This window comes from Urocitellus parryii, chromosome 11 (genome assembly GCF_045843805.1).
Source record: "Urocitellus parryii isolate mUroPar1 chromosome 11, mUroPar1.hap1, whole genome shotgun sequence".
In the NCBI taxonomy this organism is placed as follows: Eukaryota; Metazoa; Chordata; class Mammalia; order Rodentia; family Sciuridae; genus Urocitellus; species Urocitellus parryii.
In genome coordinates this window covers 44084478-44104296 of record NC_135541.1, presented here as the reverse complement: position 1 = coordinate 44104296, position 19819 = coordinate 44084478, and the positions used below count along the sequence as shown (strand labels likewise).

Here is a 19819-nt window from a genome sequence, read left to right as displayed (position 1 = left end):
AGTTGCAAAGCAAATTATTACCTGAGACCAGTACATAAGGAATTAGGTATTCCCTTACACTCATATTTAGAATGACACTGACATTATACTGTGTGAAAGAAGTCAGACACAAAAAAATATCTACTGTATGACCAATTTACATTTGTTCTAGAACAGGAAAAACTAAATTACAGTGTTTGAAATCAGATTAGTGTTTGTCTGGTGTAGGACAAAGGAGGAGGAGGGAACTTTCAGGGTGATGGAAATGTTCTGTGGCTTCCCTGGGGTGTGGGTAACATGATTATACAGCTCTCTCAAACTATATCCTAAAATATGTATATTTTTATTAATATGCAAAACTGTGCTTGAGTGTTAAGAAACAAAGTTGAAGTCATACATGGCAAACTGCTTCCTCGGGTCAACCTTACTTTTCTTCCAATGTTCTGTAGAACCTGGATTTGTAATCAGACATCTAATTTCTATTGTCAATGGCATTAGTGTATTATTTCTATATAAATCTTCATCTTAAATTTTCACTCTCATCTTGGCCTGCAGTAGCATTTTAAGAACTACAATGTGTCACGTGACACAGCAGATCGTGCCTAAATCCCAGCAGCTCAGGAGGCTGAGACAGGAGGTTTACAAGTTCATAGCCTGTCCCAGAAACTCAGCATCTTAACCCTAAGCATCTTAGCAAGACCCTGTCTCAAAATAAAATATAAAAAAGATTGGGGAAGGGGCTCAGTGGTTGAGTGCTTGTAGGTTCAACAATGGTACCAAAAAAAAAAAATCAGCAAGAAAGAACTGCAAGTATCACATACATGAGGCTATAAACTGCCTGGTAACCCCCTTTTTTGGGAGTACTGAGAATTAAACCCAGGGCCTCATGCATGCTAAGCACTCACTCTACCACTGTGCTACACTCCTGTGCTTCACTTTCCCTTTTCCTTCCAACTTTGACATTTAAGGGTAGCCCTCTCTCAAATATACATATTTATCCTTAGATTTCTTACCAATGTTCTGGATTTACACATAATTTTGGGAAGTTGAATTCAAAGATAAACCTATTAGATAGCCACCACTCATTTAAAAGGCACTAAATGCCAGGTACTGTATTGGGGACGTAAAATATAACATTAATTTATTTAATTCTTTCCCCAACTATGACATCCTGCCTCCTGCTCCACCTTCTATGCATAATAAAGTCTTAATCCCCAGCCCAATAATTTTCAATTTTAAATACAAGTTTTTCATCTTAAGTTCATTATCCTTCCCCATGTCTTTGACACTTTCCTTTACTATGGTTTGATCTTCAATTTAAAAAAGAAATCTTCAATCTCCCTTTAATACATTCAGCAGCAATCGACACTACCCAGAGAACACATCAAGGCCCATGAACCAATCATTGTTATTGCCACCACTATTACCGCCAGCCTTTTATTGAAAGTTTACTATGGGCAAGGCATTGCATTAACCTGTTATATACATTTTTCCCAGCTTTACTGACATACAGTTAGCAAGTAAATAATGTAAGTCATGTATTTATATTCTTATTTAACCTATAGAATGGCTTACTTTACAGGTAAGGAAATACAGGCACACAGGAAAATCTCTCAGAGTCACGCAAATAACAGAAGAAAGGTTTGAATGGTATCTATGATATATTCATACTATAGACCTATTAGTCTGAGAAACACCCTTGTCCCCCACTATGGGCACCCATATGCCTTTAGGCAGCAGGTGATGGCAGAGATGAGGAAGAGAAACTGAAACTTAGGAGTTCTGAAGACATGTTCTCAAATAGCCTAAGGAAAAGAATACTTGGAGCAAGTTCATCTAGATTCCCTCCCACAGTGCCCACTGTAGAAGTCACTAAGCTTCGAGGTACTTTGGGACTCTTAATCCTATTTCTGCCTCTAAAGGTAAGAAGTTGGCTTGATCAAAAGCACAGTACACACTAAATATCAGTCACTGAATCCTTACTTTTAGCAAACACACAAGCACAGGTGTACACACACACACACACACACACCTCTGCAGAGTCCTACATAATATTAAGGCAAAGAAGAAACTCTAAAAATGCCATTCAGTGCTACATAATACCTTGATTATCTTAAAGACCATCCTCCTAAAGAATCTATGGGATTCTGAGTGGCAATAAATATTCACCTGTGAACCTAACTCCATGAGGCATACCCTGAAATATTAAGAAGGGGGAGTATGATTTACGGGAACTCTTCTAGAACGTGCTGAGATTTAAATATATCCTACATCTCTGACAGCAAGCCAAAAAAAAAAAAAAAAAAACACTTTCAAATGCAAGACTGATTTCCTAAGACAAAGGTCACTCTGAAGTCCTTAAATGCCTGTGCCTCTGTGCCTGCATATGAAATCAGTTTGTCAAAGTATTCATTTGAGGAGAAAAAGCAACGGGACAGGAGAAAAAGCACAGCTTCCTTCCTGAGGCTGGGAGAATTGACAGCCTCAATTTTTTTCTCTGTGCAAGGAAGGTGGGTGGGCTTGGACGTGTGTTTAGATATTTTCCAATTTCTACAGTTTAGAGAAGTAGTTTCATTTCTTGAGTTCTTCTTTGAGATTCAACTATTTACACTAAGTACAAGAGAAATCAAAGAATCAAGTGTATGACATTTGAAGAGTAATTGGGCTACACAGAAATTTATGAACTATGCTCCTAACTTTTCTTCAGGCATGTCTCTTAAGGAATGAAATCCATTATTTGTCACCATGTATTCCTCTGAGGACTGTCAGGACTTTTCACTTTAGGACACTGGACCTGACAGTTCTTTTCCTGTGACTCTGGCCTGTTTCTACTGAGTGAAAAAGCCAACAGATCCCTCTAAGTAGCTGGGCCTTTCTACAACCTTCATTCCCTTCAGAGATGAGTTATGCATAGAAAACAATTTGTTATGAATCTTCTATCTAAAACTCTGTTGCAGAACAGTGAAATGCACATCATTGAAGTCTAGGATGCCTCCTCCTATGCCAATACCAAAACAACTCCTGAGGCTTGTCCTCAGATGCTCTCCCTTGCCATATGACATCCCAAGGCCTGCCCCACTGGGCCATCAAACCATGGCGTCTCTTCAGTCTGTAAACAAAACTCCTATCCCCTGCCATCTTGCTGCGTGTAATTTGTAGCCCTCTTCAACAGTGCTGGTTCTTGTCAGAGATTCTACACTCAAGTGGCTGATGCTCATTCTCCCACTCCCTGGGAGCCAGAAAAGAGGGTCAATATTTTTCTAACTTCTATCTTTGTTTCAAAAGCTTGTCTCCATCACCATAACTGTCTCTCTCTTCCCCCCACCCCCCTGTGATGCTGGGGATTGAACCCAGGGACTTGTGAATGGAAGGCAAGCACTCTCCCAACTGAGCTATATCCCCAGCCCCATATCTCTCCTTTTAACACCCACTTTAGTAGCACCCCACCATTCTTAGTAAATAGCCTCTCAAATGACAGAAAAAAAAAAAAAAACTCATTGGAAAAGAATCTTAGATTCCTGTCCCAAGTTATTTTAAGTACCCATATGTGTACCTTCATTTCAAGCCTGGCCCCTTTCTCAGTGGAGAAGGTAAGCTTCCCTTCATCAAATTCTAACAGGTGAATTTCTATAGGTATGTAATATCATCCCCTCCTAGCACCATCTTCAAAGACTGTTTAATCACCCCTTTCTAGCATCTAGATATTCATTTGCTAGACCTTCCCACAAATAAAATGCTCTCAAGTTTCATTTATCTATTCATTTATATATGAATTAGTAATACTTAATGAACATGTACTTACATATGAATGTAGTTATAGATATGTAAAACCTACCACTTGCCCTAAAGTTACCTAGGTAACAGCATTCTATCAGTATTTTCTCATGACAAGGATTCTTAAAATAGTCTACCCTTACAATTTCCAATTTCTAATATTCTGTTCCAATCTCAACCCATTACTCACTGATGTAAACTCTACTGAAACTGTTCTATGCTTACCAAGGGCATCCATGTGACCCTGAAAACTTCTCTATCTACCTTGACCTGTCTGTACTTTGTGACCATATTCTGTGGTGATCCTTTTGTTAAAGTGCTCCTGGTTTCAAATTCCACCAAAAGTTCACCAATTTCTTCTACCTTTTATTCACTCTCCCTTATTCTTTCCTTCCTCCAATCATGTCTTAAATCCTACTGTTTTGTTGGACTTTGATCTGGGCCCTATGTTCTTACTGTCTGAGCTTCCCCTTGATGACCATTCAAATGCTGGAGTTTCACATACATTTGACCTTGCTGCCAATTATATGTATCAGGACAGTTGTCAATAATAGTCCCCAGACTAATGTGTCTAATGGACTTCATTTCACTTTGTACTCCTATGGATATTTCTACATGTGACATGTCCCACAGGGAAGTCATCATTTTTCCTTCCAACCATGAGCTCCTATGATCTTGATCACAGAATTAATGTCCCACTGTCCATCCAGTTTCTTACTCTAGAAACAAAAGCCATACTCACTACTTCCTTCTACTCATAACGTGTATGAGTAGGAAGTAGTAGTTACTCACTTACTCACTGATGTAAACCCTACTAAAACTGTTCTATGCTTACCAAGTTGCCACCTCCTAGAGATTCTTTAAGTCCACCCTCTCAATTTGTCCTCAATGTATTTGCCTATGCTATTAACATGAACTATGAATTAATCTTCATTCTATAAGAAAATATTCTTTATAATCCATTGTGTGCACAAAAACATAAAATTATGTGCATGGTCCAATTTTGGTTACTATGTGAAATCTCCTAGTAATTGTCTAATATAATAGACTTAGTCATAATTTTCATTTTATTTTCCAAGTGTTTTATTTTCCATACACCAAAATCATGCATTTTCTAGAAATCACACGCTCACAAACAAAAAAATCCAAAAATAAAAATCCGGAGAAACCCTATTTTGTAACATAAAAACAAGGAGAAATTATACTGTACCATGCATCGGTGGCATATCTAGAAGACAGCATTCCTGGATAGACAGAGGCCTTTGAAACATCTCGGGTCCTGGGCAGTTGGTATAAAGGTAAATCTTCTTGTTCCCTTCTGGGAGCCACAGCAGGAAGATCAGTGAGCATACTAGGACCTTGGACATCATTTGGAATCATCATATCTGAAGAGCAAATCCAGACAATAGGAAACATAAGACATAGTCACTTATCCTTTGGGCGTTCAATAAGTTAGGGCAGCCACTATGGGTAGGCACGATTTCAGCTAGGAAATATTAAACAAAGATGCAAAGTCAGGTGGAGGTAAGGACTAAGGTGAAAAGTGAAAGGACTGTAGAGTAGAAAAAGGTTACAATTTAAATGTGGTTTCACTCAAAAACATGTATACCTAAATATATTATATATACATATATTTTATGTATATATACAAATATACATATATGATATATATACATATATGATATATATGTAATAGTATTATTTTATCAAAATAATTTCCTATGATTGTTTTCTAATCTTACTGCAAATTTTCCCTTTATCAATGTAGGCTGTCCCAATTATAGGTACTCTGACACTTAAAAAAAAAAAAATCAGTCAATGGAATAACAAATAACCAAATTAAAACATTTATATTTTTAAACATTACATTTTTTAAAAGTTACCTTACTTAGTTCTCACATTGAACTAAAAGGAAGAAAAGTCACCATCAACTGTCTTATAGGAAGAAACTCAGGTTTGGAAATTTTTGCCTGGTGATTAAAATTGTATGGTATGTAGGTGACCATAATTTATTTAAACGTTTACCACAAAACATTTTTGCAAAATTCTTATTAATTTTGTTTTCTTCTTAGGATGGTTGGCATAATAAGCTTGGGATGTGCTGCTGGGAAAAGGGGAACAGCTTTGCAGCTTAGTTCTTACATTCTTCCCTAGGTCTAGGCATTATATTGTAGAATTTCCATATTAATAAAGAAATTTTTTATAAGTCATGCTTTTCTCTTTACATTTGCTGTAATAAACTAGAGGGAGCTCCTTTTGTCTCACCACAACAAAACAGAACATGTGCTGATGTAGCAGGTTAAGGTCAGCATACTGTGAAGCACAAGTGTATATGTAAGTCTGCATAGATTGTCTACAAACATCCTCACATGCAACTATATGAACATAACATAATGCACAAGGTACAAAACATACATGGGATTCCACACAACAATTTTCCATGAATAGGAAATCAGGCTGCAATTTAATGGTTTTATTGTATTTACAAAAAAAAAAAAAAAAAAAAAAAAAACCACAGATCTGGGATTTGGAGGGAGGAAGCTGACAGAAGCCAAAGAAGAGGTACACCAAAATTTTTTCATGTGGACTAGAAAAAAATGGAGGGATATAAACCAAATCACAAATGCCTTTGCAGATAATTTTTGTATCTACTTTGTGCTGATCTGCAGTTTTATTGTTTTTCTCGTCTTACCCAAATATCTTCACAGAAGCCTCACTTATTTATTCACTTCCCCATCAAATGTCACTCTGCACCCCTCTCCACTCTGTATCCACTTACATCGCTTGATTTCCCTCACCACCCATACCATGGCACACACAGATGTGTTATGTTCTGCCCGCACCAGAGCGTAAGCTCTAGGAACAGACTTGACTTTGTTCACAATTCTACCCTCAGGATTCCTATACAGAAACCACCCAGCAAGCATCTTGTATATGAGTAAATATGACACTGGTTTAATGAACGAAAACTGAGTTTTTAAGTTAAAAAAAAAGATGAATATATTGTTTTCGTAAGTAGAAAGCAAATCAAAAAAGTTCACAGCTAATGTTATTATTAGCACAGATAACAGTTATTTGCATCACTCTGCCCATTTAAAGAACATGTATATCTTTTATAACCTTGAAAAGTGGTTTAAGACTTCTGATTAAACACCTTCTGTGATCTGGGAATGGTATTTATTCAAACAACATTAATAGGGAGCCTAAAATAGCTCTGTTTAGTCAAACAATGCAGAGAGAGACTAAAATCTACATACAAAGTGCTTTGTAAGGTATTGGCAAATCTTACAGAAACCTAAGGAATTATTTGTTGTTCTCCATTTTCTTCTAGAAAATACGATAATTACAGATAGAAAAGCAGTGCTGTTGAAAAGGTGAGTGTGCACAACTCAGGGCAGAGTGAAGTACAAGATGAGCAATGGAGAACCCGGGAGGGCCCAGCGGCAGGCAGCCTTGGTGCCTAGGGAGGACCCTCAGGAGTCTTACCATGGAGTTTATGGCACAGCTTCACAGGATGCATAGGTAAAAACAGTTTTCCCTGCAAAATATTTCTTTGAAATTTTTGTTCTCTGAAGAAATTTTAAAACATCACCAATTATGTGATTAAAGTGTAGAATGAAAGCTCAAATATAAGGAAGATGATGAAATACTTTTTTACAGGATTGATATGTTAGTCAGCTTTTTGTCACTGCGACAAAATACCTGAGAAAATCAATTAAAGGAGGAAAGATTTATTTGGGCTCATGGTTTCAATCCATGGTTGACAGGGTCCAGTGCTGTGGGCCTGTCATGAGGCAGAGAATCCTGGCTGGTGAAGTTGCTCACCTCATGGTATCTAGGAAACAGAGACAGAATGAGTCTGGGGACAAGTCCAAAGGCACACCCGCCAAGGACCCATGCCTTTCAACTTGGTCACATCTCCTACCAATAGTCCATTCAGCAATGAATCCATCAGTAGATTAATCCATCAGTGAGGTCAGAGTTCTCATGATCCAATTACTTCCTAAGAGCTCCACCTCTGAGCTGTCTCTATCACAGTCTGGGGACCAAGTCTTCAACACATGAGCTTTTCTGGGATATTCCAGGTTCAAACCATAACCCTTGGATAATAGTAAATAGCATGGCTTGGATCGAAATGATAATAAGTAAATTGTAATCCTTATTAAGATTATAGACATCTATTATTTGATTTGATGCTTCTTGTGGGTTTTTAAAAATTTCTTACAGAACTTAAGCTAGAAAATGTGATAAAGATAAAAGGTCTAATGTAGCTTCTATACTTTATTTTATTTTGAGAAAGCACAAACACTGAAGAGGGCCTGGAAGTGGGGGCAAGACTCAGGCAGGATGGCCTAAAATCAGAGACCAGGCCTAAGACCAGGGATCTAGTTCTATTTGCAGAGTTATTTCCCATGTAGCTTTGTTGGTAAAAAGCAGTCTGTTAAATTACACAGTTGGGCTGCACAGGTTCTGCAGTTTGTTTAAACTTTTCATTACCCACTGCATGCAAAGGCTGCCCGTGCCCTTTGCTCTACTGCCTCCTCGATGGACCCTTGTGGGTGCTCAGGCACACATTTCTCACCTCTCACAGTGCTTGACACACACTTTACAGAGCTGTTCTCCAAGTGCACCACAGGACCCAGGAGCCCATAAAACAAATCACGTCCTGGAGGGCCTCTCCAGTTGTTAGGTAATGGCCAAAACAGGGGCACAGAGGTTAGAAAAACAGGGAAGCTTAAAAAAAAAAAAAAAAACTTCTGGATAAATGCAAGTTAATGCTTACAGGAGAGGAAGGGGGTAATTTTCAAAAGGTTTATTACTTGGTCAGAATGGTACCAAAAAAAGGCAAGAAGAATCCAAGTAGAGGGGGGTTTGGGTGACTGCCTAACTGAGCAAATGAAAGAAAAAAAATTAGAGGGCTGGCATGCTGTGGAATAACTCCAAGAGCAGTATATCACTTTCTCATTGAACAAACGTTTCTTGAGTGCATACTATGGTAACAGAATCAGATACATCCTGTCCTTCAGAAGCTTAGTATACAGCATAAGACAGGCCTGCAGATGAGTACATGCACAGGCTCTTGGGGCCAATGATGGAAATTCGTCCAAGGCCACTGTAGGTACAATCCAGGACAGGGCAGTAGGAGACAGGAAAATGGAATTACTTTCTGTTTGAAATCCTGCTACACCAAGTGTATTACTCTTTGGAATTTAGCTTGTATGCCTTATATTATTAGCCATGTGATTTTGTAGGTGTAGTTTCATAGCTCATGAAGAGTATAAGAACCTTAAAGATAACACAATATTGGTTTGGGTTTTTTTATTGTTGTTTTAGTGGTACTAAGGCTTAAACCCAGCATGCATTTTGCCACTGAGCTACATAACCAGCCCATAGTTATACATCATTTTGGATTAATCTCAGGGTCAAGAATAGCCCTTAACACACAGGTTCTCAAAAATGGTTTTTAGATTGTCCTATAGATAAATCTAAGATTGCCTGTTACTAAGAGAATAGATAACAAGCTATGGATTTGAAAGGGGCCTCAGAGAACACTTAGACCAAATCCTTCAGTTCACAACTGAGGAAATGGAAAGGTGTGGAGAGGCCAGGGGCTTGCCTGGTGACATGGCAGGTTAACAACCCTGATTTGCAAACAGGGTCTTAGCAGATGATGTTAGATCTTGAGGTGAGATCATCTCGATTACACAAATGGGCCCTAAATCCAATGACTGACATCCTTTTGAGACAGAAGAGAAGAGCCAGATGAGGCTAAAAAGGCTACATGAAGACAGGGGCAGCAACTGCACTGATGCAGCTGTGAGCCAAAGAACACAGAAGCCACCAGCATCTGAAAGAGGCCAAGAACAGGTTCTTCTCCAGAGCACTCACAGGTATTGATGGCACCTTGAAGCAGGACTTCTAGCCTCCAGTACAGTGAGAAAGTAGGCCTACTGTTTAAAGCCATCAGGTTTGTAGTAGATTGTTACAGCATGATAAGAGACTAACACAGGCAGCAGAAGGCACATAAAGGAACTCTGGACTCACTCAGAAGATATACAAAGCAGGACTCAGATCAATGAGACTGGATTATCCAATTAACTGGATCATCCCCTATCTTCTTCCCAACTACCCCTTGCATCACTCCCCAGACACCCACCCATATATCCAGTCTCCTCCTCTCAGTCCTGAGGGTATAAAGCAGTGGTTACAACCACAGAGGCAGTTTTCCCTCCAGGAGACATCTGGCAATGTCTGGAGACATTTTTATTTTGATCAAGACTGGGAGAGGAACTGTCACTGCCCTCCGTGGTGGAGGCCAGGGAAGTGACTACTCATGCTGCAATGCACAGGGGAGCCCCCGCCCACCCCCACACAAGAAGATCCGGTCCTAAAAGTGACAAGACTGCCACAGAGAACCAATGGAAGTCAAACAGATAGCCTATTCATTGATGTTATTTTATGTCTCATGTCCAAGGATTCAGTAGTCAGAGAATCATAGAAATGTGAATTCACAATGTAGTATGCCTGGAGAGTTTGAGAGCCAAAAAACAAAAGGCACTTTTTTCATCCAAGTATATATGATCTTGAAAAATTGGATAGACACATCTAGTCACAGACACTCAAGAGTAACCACCCATGCACTGTCTTGACCCACAGGGAACTGACAGGTATTACCAGCTCATGAGAACTCCACTCTGCAGATATTACATAACAGAATTCTGATCTCATATAAAACAGTTACATCACTTTCTACAGCTCTCCCCCCTCCATCTCTTAATAGGAGAAATGCCCGTAGAGGAAGAATTTTCCTTACATAGAGCTGTAACAGGTAAAAGATAGCATAAATCCTGAACAGTAGTTCTGTAAATCCCAGTGCATGGAGGAACTATACAGTTCACCTAGGGATGTTAATATTATAATGACATTCAATATTTCAGTGTTGAATGAAGAACAATTATGTTTTAAAATCAAGTTTTCAAAAGTAGCTGAGAGCTGATATTAAAGAGAGGCAAGGAGAGGCACAATACTTTTAGAAATCTTTAATGGAAACTAAGTTATTAATGTACTAAAATTGACTGTAATATATGGCTATAAAATGTATCATAAATGTTTAAAATATGCCTCTCTTTATTAATATTTAACCACCCCATTCAGTGATCTAACAATACCACTTAATAGCATTAGAGATTTTAAAATATATTAGTAGAAACTTATTTCAGTGTAAGGAACTAGTTTTAGTTTTAATCCATACTTCTAATAAAAAGAAAAATGAGGTTCAGAAAATGTAGCCCTCCCAGAAAACTGAATCTGAAAATTCTAAGTCGAAATCTGAGTCATGGTTATTCTTTTGCATATTCTGAAGCAGATTAATAAACAGATTTAAATTTAAAACATCAAAATGAATCAAAGTATGTCAGTGAAATCCATTTTGTATACAAAATAAAGATTGCAAATAATGTAATTTGTGTTTATAAGAAGCAAAACTCACATACCTAAATCCAGACTGCTTTTTGCTAATGAATTAAGATTTTCCATGTCATCAAATCTGCTATGTTGACAATCTCCATCAGTTGAGGGTATGGATGGGAGGGAATCAATGCCAAAATGTTCTTTCATCTTGAGAGGAAGAAAAGTAGAAATGCATTAGTACTTTATGAATAAATGCGGAACATCATAATGCTATTCAAACCAAATAATAAGAGTGGAGAACTGGACCTAAAAACAGTTTTGCTCATAGGATACTGTATGCTGTGCTAAGCAGTGACAAATCCTGGTTACTTAGTGTCTGTAAGGCTAGTAAAACTTATTCTTTCCAAACACTAGATTTCCAACAAAAATTTTGTTTTGTAAACATTAATAAGTAGGTTTAAATAAACATATACCAAGATGGAGGAATAAAAAATCCATCTACCATCACAAGCACTATCAATCGTATGGAAGCACACAATCTCCTGATCATGCTGCTCAGATGCCCACAACTTAAATAGCTTCACTGTTGATCCCAAAAGACAACTGCAAATTTTCATATTTCTAAGCCTTTGCTCTGCCTCTCCTAGCATTCTTATCTGCCTAGTGAACATCTAGTTACCAAAACCTAAAACCTGGATATAAACCTAACTCACAGCACTTTCCTTTTATATACGAACGCTTTCTTGGTTCTCTGAAGTTACAATCTGCCAGAAAGCTAAAACTGTTTGTGACCCCCTAAAACTCATACATTGAAGTCCTAACTTAGGAAGGGATTAAAATATGCTCTTCTCATACATTGACTATTTAAATCAAAAGGACTTGAGACACAGAAGATCACCGTGTCCTTCATGCTGTTTCGTGGCAGCAGAAGACAAAAACAGATATTTCAGTGTGAAAGATGCCATTCTCCCTAAATCAGAAGGAAAGTCAACATCTGTATCTTCAAAGATGAGACATTGAGACAGAATCCCTTACAGACCTCATTAGAAGAACTTATGTTTTAAGCCTCCTCCCATGATCTGGTCACATTTTCACAATTTATTACCTTTTACCAATCCAGGACACAAATAATAGATTCTAACTGCTTCTATGAGTCTTCATTTCTTTATGAGGGCTCCTGTGCCACATGAAATTTGTGAAATAAATTGGCTTTCATTCCTTCTGTTAACCTAGCCTATGTTGATTTAATTCTATGACCCTGCTAGGATGATAATGGAGGTTTTCTGCCCCTGTAGCCTCCAGGTGAAGGTGTCACAGGGCGGGGCCTTTGGTGAGGTGACTAGGTCATGAAGGTGGAAGTTTCATGAAGGAGATCAGTACCCTCATAAAAGAGACTTCAGAGGGAGGGCCCTCGCCCCTTCTATCATGTTATGAAGCAGTTAGAAAATGGCATTTATGAACCAGAAATCAGGCCCTCCCAAATACAGAATCTTCCAGCCCCTTGATGTGGTACTTTACAGTCTCCAGAAGTGTGTGAAAAAACAAATTTCTGTTATTTGTAAGTTACACAGGTAATTAACGGTATTTTGTTATAGCAGTACACACCGACTAAGATACAGAACATAAAATTTTCATACATACTTTATTATATATTTTTAAAAATTTGTAAGCATGAATTTAAATTCTATGGTCACCATAGAGATCTATCTTAATTCACTTAAGATGAATAACACTATTATTATTTATTTATTTATTTGGGGGGTGGGGAGGATTACCAGGAATTGAACCCAGGGGCGCTTAACCACTGAGCCACATCTCCAGTCCTTTTTTGGATCTTTAGAGACAGGGTCTTGCTAAGGAATTTAAGGCTTTACTAAGTTGCTGAGGCTGACTTTGAACTTATGATCCTCCTGCCTTAGCCTCCTGAACTACTAGGATTATAGGGCATGCACCACTACTCCTGGCCAAATAATACTTCTTCATTGTTAGAAATCTTGCTTATGCAAAACAAAAATATGAATTATATTTTTTTCAATGGTCCTTTCTAAAATTTTTTTTTACAAAATCATAACCAGACTTCACTGAACCTTCTTTCCCTTTAATGGTAAGAGAAGGTTTTCTTGTGAAATGGTATACTAAATACTACAGGCTTTTTCCAAATAAATTTTGAATATAAATATGGACATAATCACTTCAGATACCCAAAGGAGCCTAAAGAACATAGAATTCAACCCAAATATTATGTAGGGGTAAGAAAGGAGATTAACTACTTAGTTGTCTTGAATAAAATAAATAAGAATAAGCTATTAGCAGAGACCTAGGCCAAAGGCCTGACTCTGGGGGACCCACTTGCCCCCCCCCCAAAAAAAAAAAAAAAACAGAAAAGGTAATGGTGAAAAGCAGTAAAAAACTTCAGTCAACATGGCCATGCTGGGAAGGCAAAGAAAGAGCCAACATCTTGGCCCTGTCTTGGGGTGCTGACAGGAGTTTCAGGTTTAAACAGAGAAGAATTGGGGCAGGGGACAAGGGTCAAGCAGTCTTGGTCAAACGGAGGTTTTGGTTTTGGTTCTGAGAGGTGGCTCCAGAGAAGCCCTGAAGCTTGGGATGCTGATCCTTGGGACCTAGGACCCTGGGTGGGGGAGGGGCGATTTGGTTCCCATGATTTGATCACTCCTGTTTCGGGGGGCTGCATATCATCATAGGGTGATGGGGTGATTTTCTGGAAGGGGTAGGACAAGGAATGAAGTCTTCCATGTGCCACTCCAGGGGTCTAAAACAGGATGCAGCAAATCCTGCCTCGACATTGAAAGGGAATGAGATAGGTTAGGTAAAGTTAGAGCTAATAAACTCTGTAGCCTGCTGTTTAGGTGAATACCCATTAAATGATTAACAAGCCTATGTGCAGAGCTGAACAGGGACCTGATCCAAATTTTAAAGTAAAGGAGGAAACAGATTCAAGATGGAGGCAGAGATGCCAAGCTTCATCCTGCTTTCAGCTACTCACTGGGCACCTGCAGACCTAAGTAAATAATCAGGGATTTTATCAAAACTGGCTTTTTTTTTTTTTGAAAAATTAATGGCAGTCCAGGCATAGTGGTGCATGCCCAGGAACTTAGGAGGCTGAGAAAGGCGGACCTCAAATTCAAGGCCAGCCTCAGCCAAATTGATGAGATCCTGTCTCAAAATTAAAAATGAAAAGAACTAGATGTGTAGCTCAGGGGTAAAACATCCCTGAATTCAATCCCTAGTACAAAAGAAATAAAATAAAAAGTTAATAGCAATGTAACTGATAAATAAAGGATTGATACCCAAACCTAGGTTTCAATATGGTACATTTGAGAGGCTCAATCTTTAAGTAAACAAATTCAGTATTTTCCTTCTAAATCACGACAAAAATAACAATTATTCTTTCAAGTAAATAATCCTGAGGCTAAAAAGATATTTTTAGATGAAAATTACATTATGAGTTATTACTCAGATACACAGAAAATGAGAACCAGATATTTTAAAATTGGCAAAGGACTATAATAAATATTTTTCCAAAGATTAAATAAAAATGGCCTCTAAATACATGAAAGATTTTCAACATCATTAATAGTTAGAGAAATACAAACCCAAACCACAATGAGATGGTATTTCACACTCATAAACACACACACATACACACATACACACACACACACACACACCTAGCAGACAAGTATTGGCCAAGATGTGGGAAATCAGAAATCTGCACTGCTGGTGGGAATATGAAAGACAGAATGGTGTTTCTTCAAAACAAATATGGGATCATCATTCGACTGCACAATTCCACCTCTCCTGTATACTGGTGAACGTCCAACACCTAGACCAAAGCCTTCTTGTCAAGACTCAGACAATGTGGAGCTGAGAAGTTAAGAAGGAGGAGGGCTCTTCCCAGTCTGAGAGAAGGGCTTTTTCAAAGACTTTCTAAAAACCCCAAAGATATTTCCCCTTCATTCTAAGTGCACCCCATGCTTTACATACCTTACAAGGAGACACGAATTTCAGTTACAGAGTTTATCTTGAACATTCTTTAAGACGGCAACAATTTAGATAAATAACATGCTGTTAACAGAATGTTTGCCTCTATCAATGGGCATCTCCACTACTGAGCTGACCAACTCCTGCTTTGGGTCTCCAAGACCAGTCACTGAACTTTGCATTCAAGTAGACTGTGTCAATTTGTCCCCCCTTTTGGTGGGGGTAAAGGGGCAGGGGGAAGTATTAGGGATTGAACTAAGGGGAAACTTGACCACTGAGCCATATCCCCAGTCCTATTTTGTATTTTATTTAGAGACAGGGTTTCACCGAGTTGCTTAGTGCCTCCCTGTTGCTGAGGCTGGCTTTGAACTTGTGATCCTCCTGCTTCAGCCTCCCAAGCCGCTGGGATTGCAGGTATGTGCCAAACAATTTCTCCCTTTTTAAAGCTTCCCCTTGCCTCAAACTCCTTGCACTCACTAACAGTTTACTAGGACAAATGTATTCCCATTGCAATGCTCTGTCATTCCCAAATAAATAACACTGTTCTTTGGAGAGGCACTCTGATCATTTAGTTTGACAACCCAGAAGAGCAGCAGAAACTTGAACAGATATTTATTCCCCAATGTCCAAAGCAGCATTATTCACAAGGAACAAAGATGGAAACAACCCAACATCCATCAACAGATCAAAGAAAGAACAAAACGTGGTGTATACATGAGGAACTTCTTGGATATAAAGATTATTTTAAGCTGGGCTTGAGGTTGTGGCTCAGTGGTAGAGCACTTGCCTAGCACACGTGAGGCACTGGGTTCAGTCCCCAGCACCACATAAAAAAACTAAATACATAAAATAAAGGTATTGTGTCCATCTACAACTAAAAATATTTTTTAAAAAGATTATTTTAAGCTAAAGACATTTGTAATTTGGCAGATGCAGCAAAAAAGCAAAACAAGGCTTCTTACAGCTTCCCTAACAGGATTTAAAGTAGCAACTTCTGGAATAGGAGGCTGTCATCAACTCCCTTGGACTGGGCCTACTCCAGGACTCATACCCGCAGAAATCAACATGCTCACTAACCTCCTTATTTCTTTTTTGTTCTAACACCACATTTGCCCTTCCTAAGCAAACCCCTTTGTTACCCCCATAGAAACTCTTTCTTTTTCTCTTGTTAATGCTCGTAAGTCTTAATCACTAGCATAGAGGAAAATTTTCTTTCTCCTTGACATATACATAAAGGGAACATGATTCAGCCCCAAGAAAGTAGTTCTGACACCTGCCATGACATGGTGGTGTATCCCTAATCTGAGAATCCAAAATCCGAAATGCTCCAAAATTTGAAAATTTTTGAGCATGAATATGGTACAACAAGTGGAAAAACCCACATCTGACCTCATATGACAGTCTCAATCAAAATGCAGGTATACTAAAAATAATAGGCAAAATTACCTTTTGGCCTTCGGCAACTTAGCAAGACTCTGTATTAAAATTTTTAAAATAAATAAAAAGAAGTGGGGAGGTAGCTCAGTGGTAAACAAGCACTCCTGGGTTCAATCCCTAGTACCCAAAATGTAAATGGATTTGATTTTGACTTGTGTTTCATCCCCAACATATCCATATCTATATCCAAATATTCCGAAATCCAAAACACTACTAGTGTCAAGCATTTTGGATGTTCAAACTGTACCCAATGATAAATTAGATTAAATTATATTACAGGGTTCATCAATAATGAAAGGTGGACAAATGAAAACCCAAGCCCACCCTGATAATGTGGGTATAAACTGTCATCACTGTGGAAGGGAGGAAAAGAATCAGTACCCCAAGCAAGAATCCAGAATTATTTAAAGAAAATAAAACTGCTCAGGACACATTAGGGCTGAAATAATCAATGTTCTATAACCTTAAATAATATCATTAATTTAAAATAGGCCAAGAAATGAACATTTTACAGATTTAAAAATATGAATGTTTAAACATAAAAAATATGGCTATACATTTAAACATAAAAAAATTATCACTACACAATTTATCTATAAAAGTTTATATATTAAGTGGGACTGATGTTTCAGATTGCCTCTTATTTGGGGAAATAGAAAATTTCCTTTTTGTAGAAGAAAACAGCTGTAACAAACAAATATGGCTGAACTGGTAAAGGGGGCAAAGGAAGTTTAACACAGATTTAGTAATTAGGATGCAAGTCCTTCAATTGCAAGTGCTAACTGTTGAATAAGGTTTTAAAGAACACAAACAATGCAGTAAGTGGTTACATTGGGAAAAGCATTTATATTACCTGATAAGGATTTTTTTAAAACAGTAATGTTATGCAAATGAGTACTTTAGATAAGGATAAAATTTTGAGTGACAGTATGTATTCAAAAATGCTGTCTCAAATACCTAGAAAGATGATATATTTGTAAAACTGTGTTAAATTATCAAAAAGGTGATTGTAGTAAATGTATGACTTTGAAAGAATTTGAATAAAATAATATTAAATGTGAGAATAAGAAAAAAATTAACATGTTTTAAAATACAAATGTTTAACTAAATTTATTAAGTAAATATTATGAATATATATTCAACTATTTCATCTATAACCTTAAAAGTTTATATGTTAAAAAGCAATGATATTTCAAGTTGCCTTTTATTTAAATGAAAAGAACATTTTCTTTTACAGAGGGAAAAAACAACCATAACAAGTAGATATTTATGAATTTTCAGTGATCTCTAATTCTGACTTGCTAATATAACTGCATAATTCATCTGGAGCTGAGCACTTAGGATGTAGGAGAGGAGCTGGCGAAGACAGAAGGCGGCAAGCAGGGTCAACGGCACACACTGGTCCATTGTGCATCACCTCTTCCCTCTCCAGGACCAACACAAATTCCAAAAACATCTGTTCCCTGGTAGAGTGCCCAGGGCCCTCTACTTCAGGAGTCCCATTGATGCAGCTAGCAAACAATCTTGCCCAGAAGATTAGCAGGAGGAGAAAAGGAGGAAATCTTTTTTATCTGAGGGCAGGAGGGGAAGAAACCACCTCCATTGGCCCTGTGGGAGAGAAAAGAAAAGCCCTTCTGCACATGGCCCTGGGAAAGATGCCAGCCTCTGCAGGCAGCGCAGCCCACTGCATCTGAGTGCACTGCTAAGCTGGTTTTCTAAACGCATCCCTGTTCATAACTTTCTTTTCATTTTCCTAAAAATTAATTCAGGGTGGGAAATAAAAATAACACATTAATAAAAGTCCCTAATAAAAGATTTCAACTTGAGTCTGGTTAACTATAATTTTATAAAAAGTAAAGTTCACTGGTGACTTAATAGCAAGGACAAACCTATTAAAATATAACACTCTCCTGACAGGTTATACATAGACAGTATCTCAAACGCAAAGATGATTTTCTAGTGTACACTGCTTTTGAGTCACATAGAACACAGAGGACACTGAATGGCCAAGATACAGAAAATGTAGATGAAACCTGGCCGGCTCCAAGCTGAGCACACAGGTTCCCCAAGGACTGCTGAGGCACTGCAATTTAGAGAAACATGGGAGGGGCCTCAGCAGCCCCTAAAGGCTGCTACTCCTTCCAGGTATACAGGAGGATGTGGACACCTTGACCCAGGAGCCTCTGAGGCCCTCCCTCCACCTTTGGAACACGCTAGTAATTCATTGATAACAGGAAAGTATGAGGGATCTTGTGAGTAGCCAGTACAGCTCCTCTCTTTTCTGGAGGATGCCTATATCAGAACTGGATCTGTTGGAGCTGGAAGGCCTGGGGCTGTCAAATATATGCACCTACAAGATCAAGGACAGCAGCACTGGCAAAATGACTGGGCAAGCAACAGAAGCAGAGCAAGAGAAAAACCCAGGAGGTGGTACCCTCCTAGAGTATAGAACCTTCAACTTCTGGAGAGCTCCCGTTGCCAGCATCCACTTCTTGGAATTGAATTTGCTCTAAGGCCAATACTTATCTCTCCCACCACCTTGCCCTTATTGTCTTCTCTTTCAAACCTCTTCCTTCTCATTCCTTTCCCAAATTAATCTTATTCTCTAGCCTCTATTATGTGGTGATGCTGATGAATCTGCCAGTTGATTTTTATTTATTTATTTATCTATCTATTCCATTTCTTTCAAAAGCCCTTAAACTAAAGTAAAGGGTTCAAGCAATTGAGTATTGGATCATAGAAATCCCATACCCACTCCCTGGATTATTAACCCCAGAAAACAGGCTTTGTGGAGGCATCAGGGAGTAGTAGAGAAGTACAAAATGGAAGACAGTTTTGATTCCAGTTTTAATCAGCTTCAAAGATTGCTCAAATCAGAGGGTAAAGCACTAGCTTGGCACATGTGAGAACTTGGGTTTGATTCCTAGCACCACACAAAAGAAAAAGATTGCTCAAACCTTTGTAGTTTCCTATGGTTACCAGTAAATTAAGTATTTTTCCCAGAGTTAATGAAAACCTTCTAATTTTTAAGATGATTTGCCACAACAGAATGGTTTCCAAAATGCTAAGGTGATTATCTTCTTTTTAAATTCTGTTCCTTCTTATAATACATTATTTTCCCCAGAGAAATTGGGGGCAAAGGTATAAAACAAGAGGAAATAATACATTATAAAAAATGCAAATATGGGAAAGCACTAAATCATTTCAAAATAGTTGA

The 19819-nt window shown here is 38.2% G+C and overlaps 2 protein-coding genes across 2 annotated transcripts in view; one reads left to right on the top strand and one right to left on the bottom strand.

The window, feature by feature from the left end:
- The window catches only part of Patj (PATJ crumbs cell polarity complex component), a 331415-nt gene that overhangs the window by 208074 nt on the left and 103522 nt on the right, over positions 1 to 19819 (bottom strand). Inside the window, exons 21-22 of the mRNA XM_026407227.2 lie at positions 11247 to 11370; positions 4964 to 5138 (exon numbers count right to left, since the gene is read on the bottom strand). Of these exons, the coding sequence (XP_026263012.2) occupies positions 4964 to 5138; positions 11247 to 11370 (299 nt within the window). The remainder of the gene's footprint in view (positions 1 to 4963; positions 5139 to 11246; positions 11371 to 19819) is intronic.
- Positions 18843 to 19115, top strand: LOC113195623 (protein AF1q-like). The gene has a single exon (XM_026407228.2). It carries the CDS (start codon positions 18843 to 18845, stop codon positions 19113 to 19115), a length of 273 nt encoding a protein of 90 aa, XP_026263013.2.

Coding starts and splice junctions, on each gene's coding strand:
- LOC113195623 (XM_026407228.2), top strand. CDS start 18,843: ATGAGGGATCTTGTGAGTAGCCAGTACAGCTCCTCTCTTTTCTGGAGG.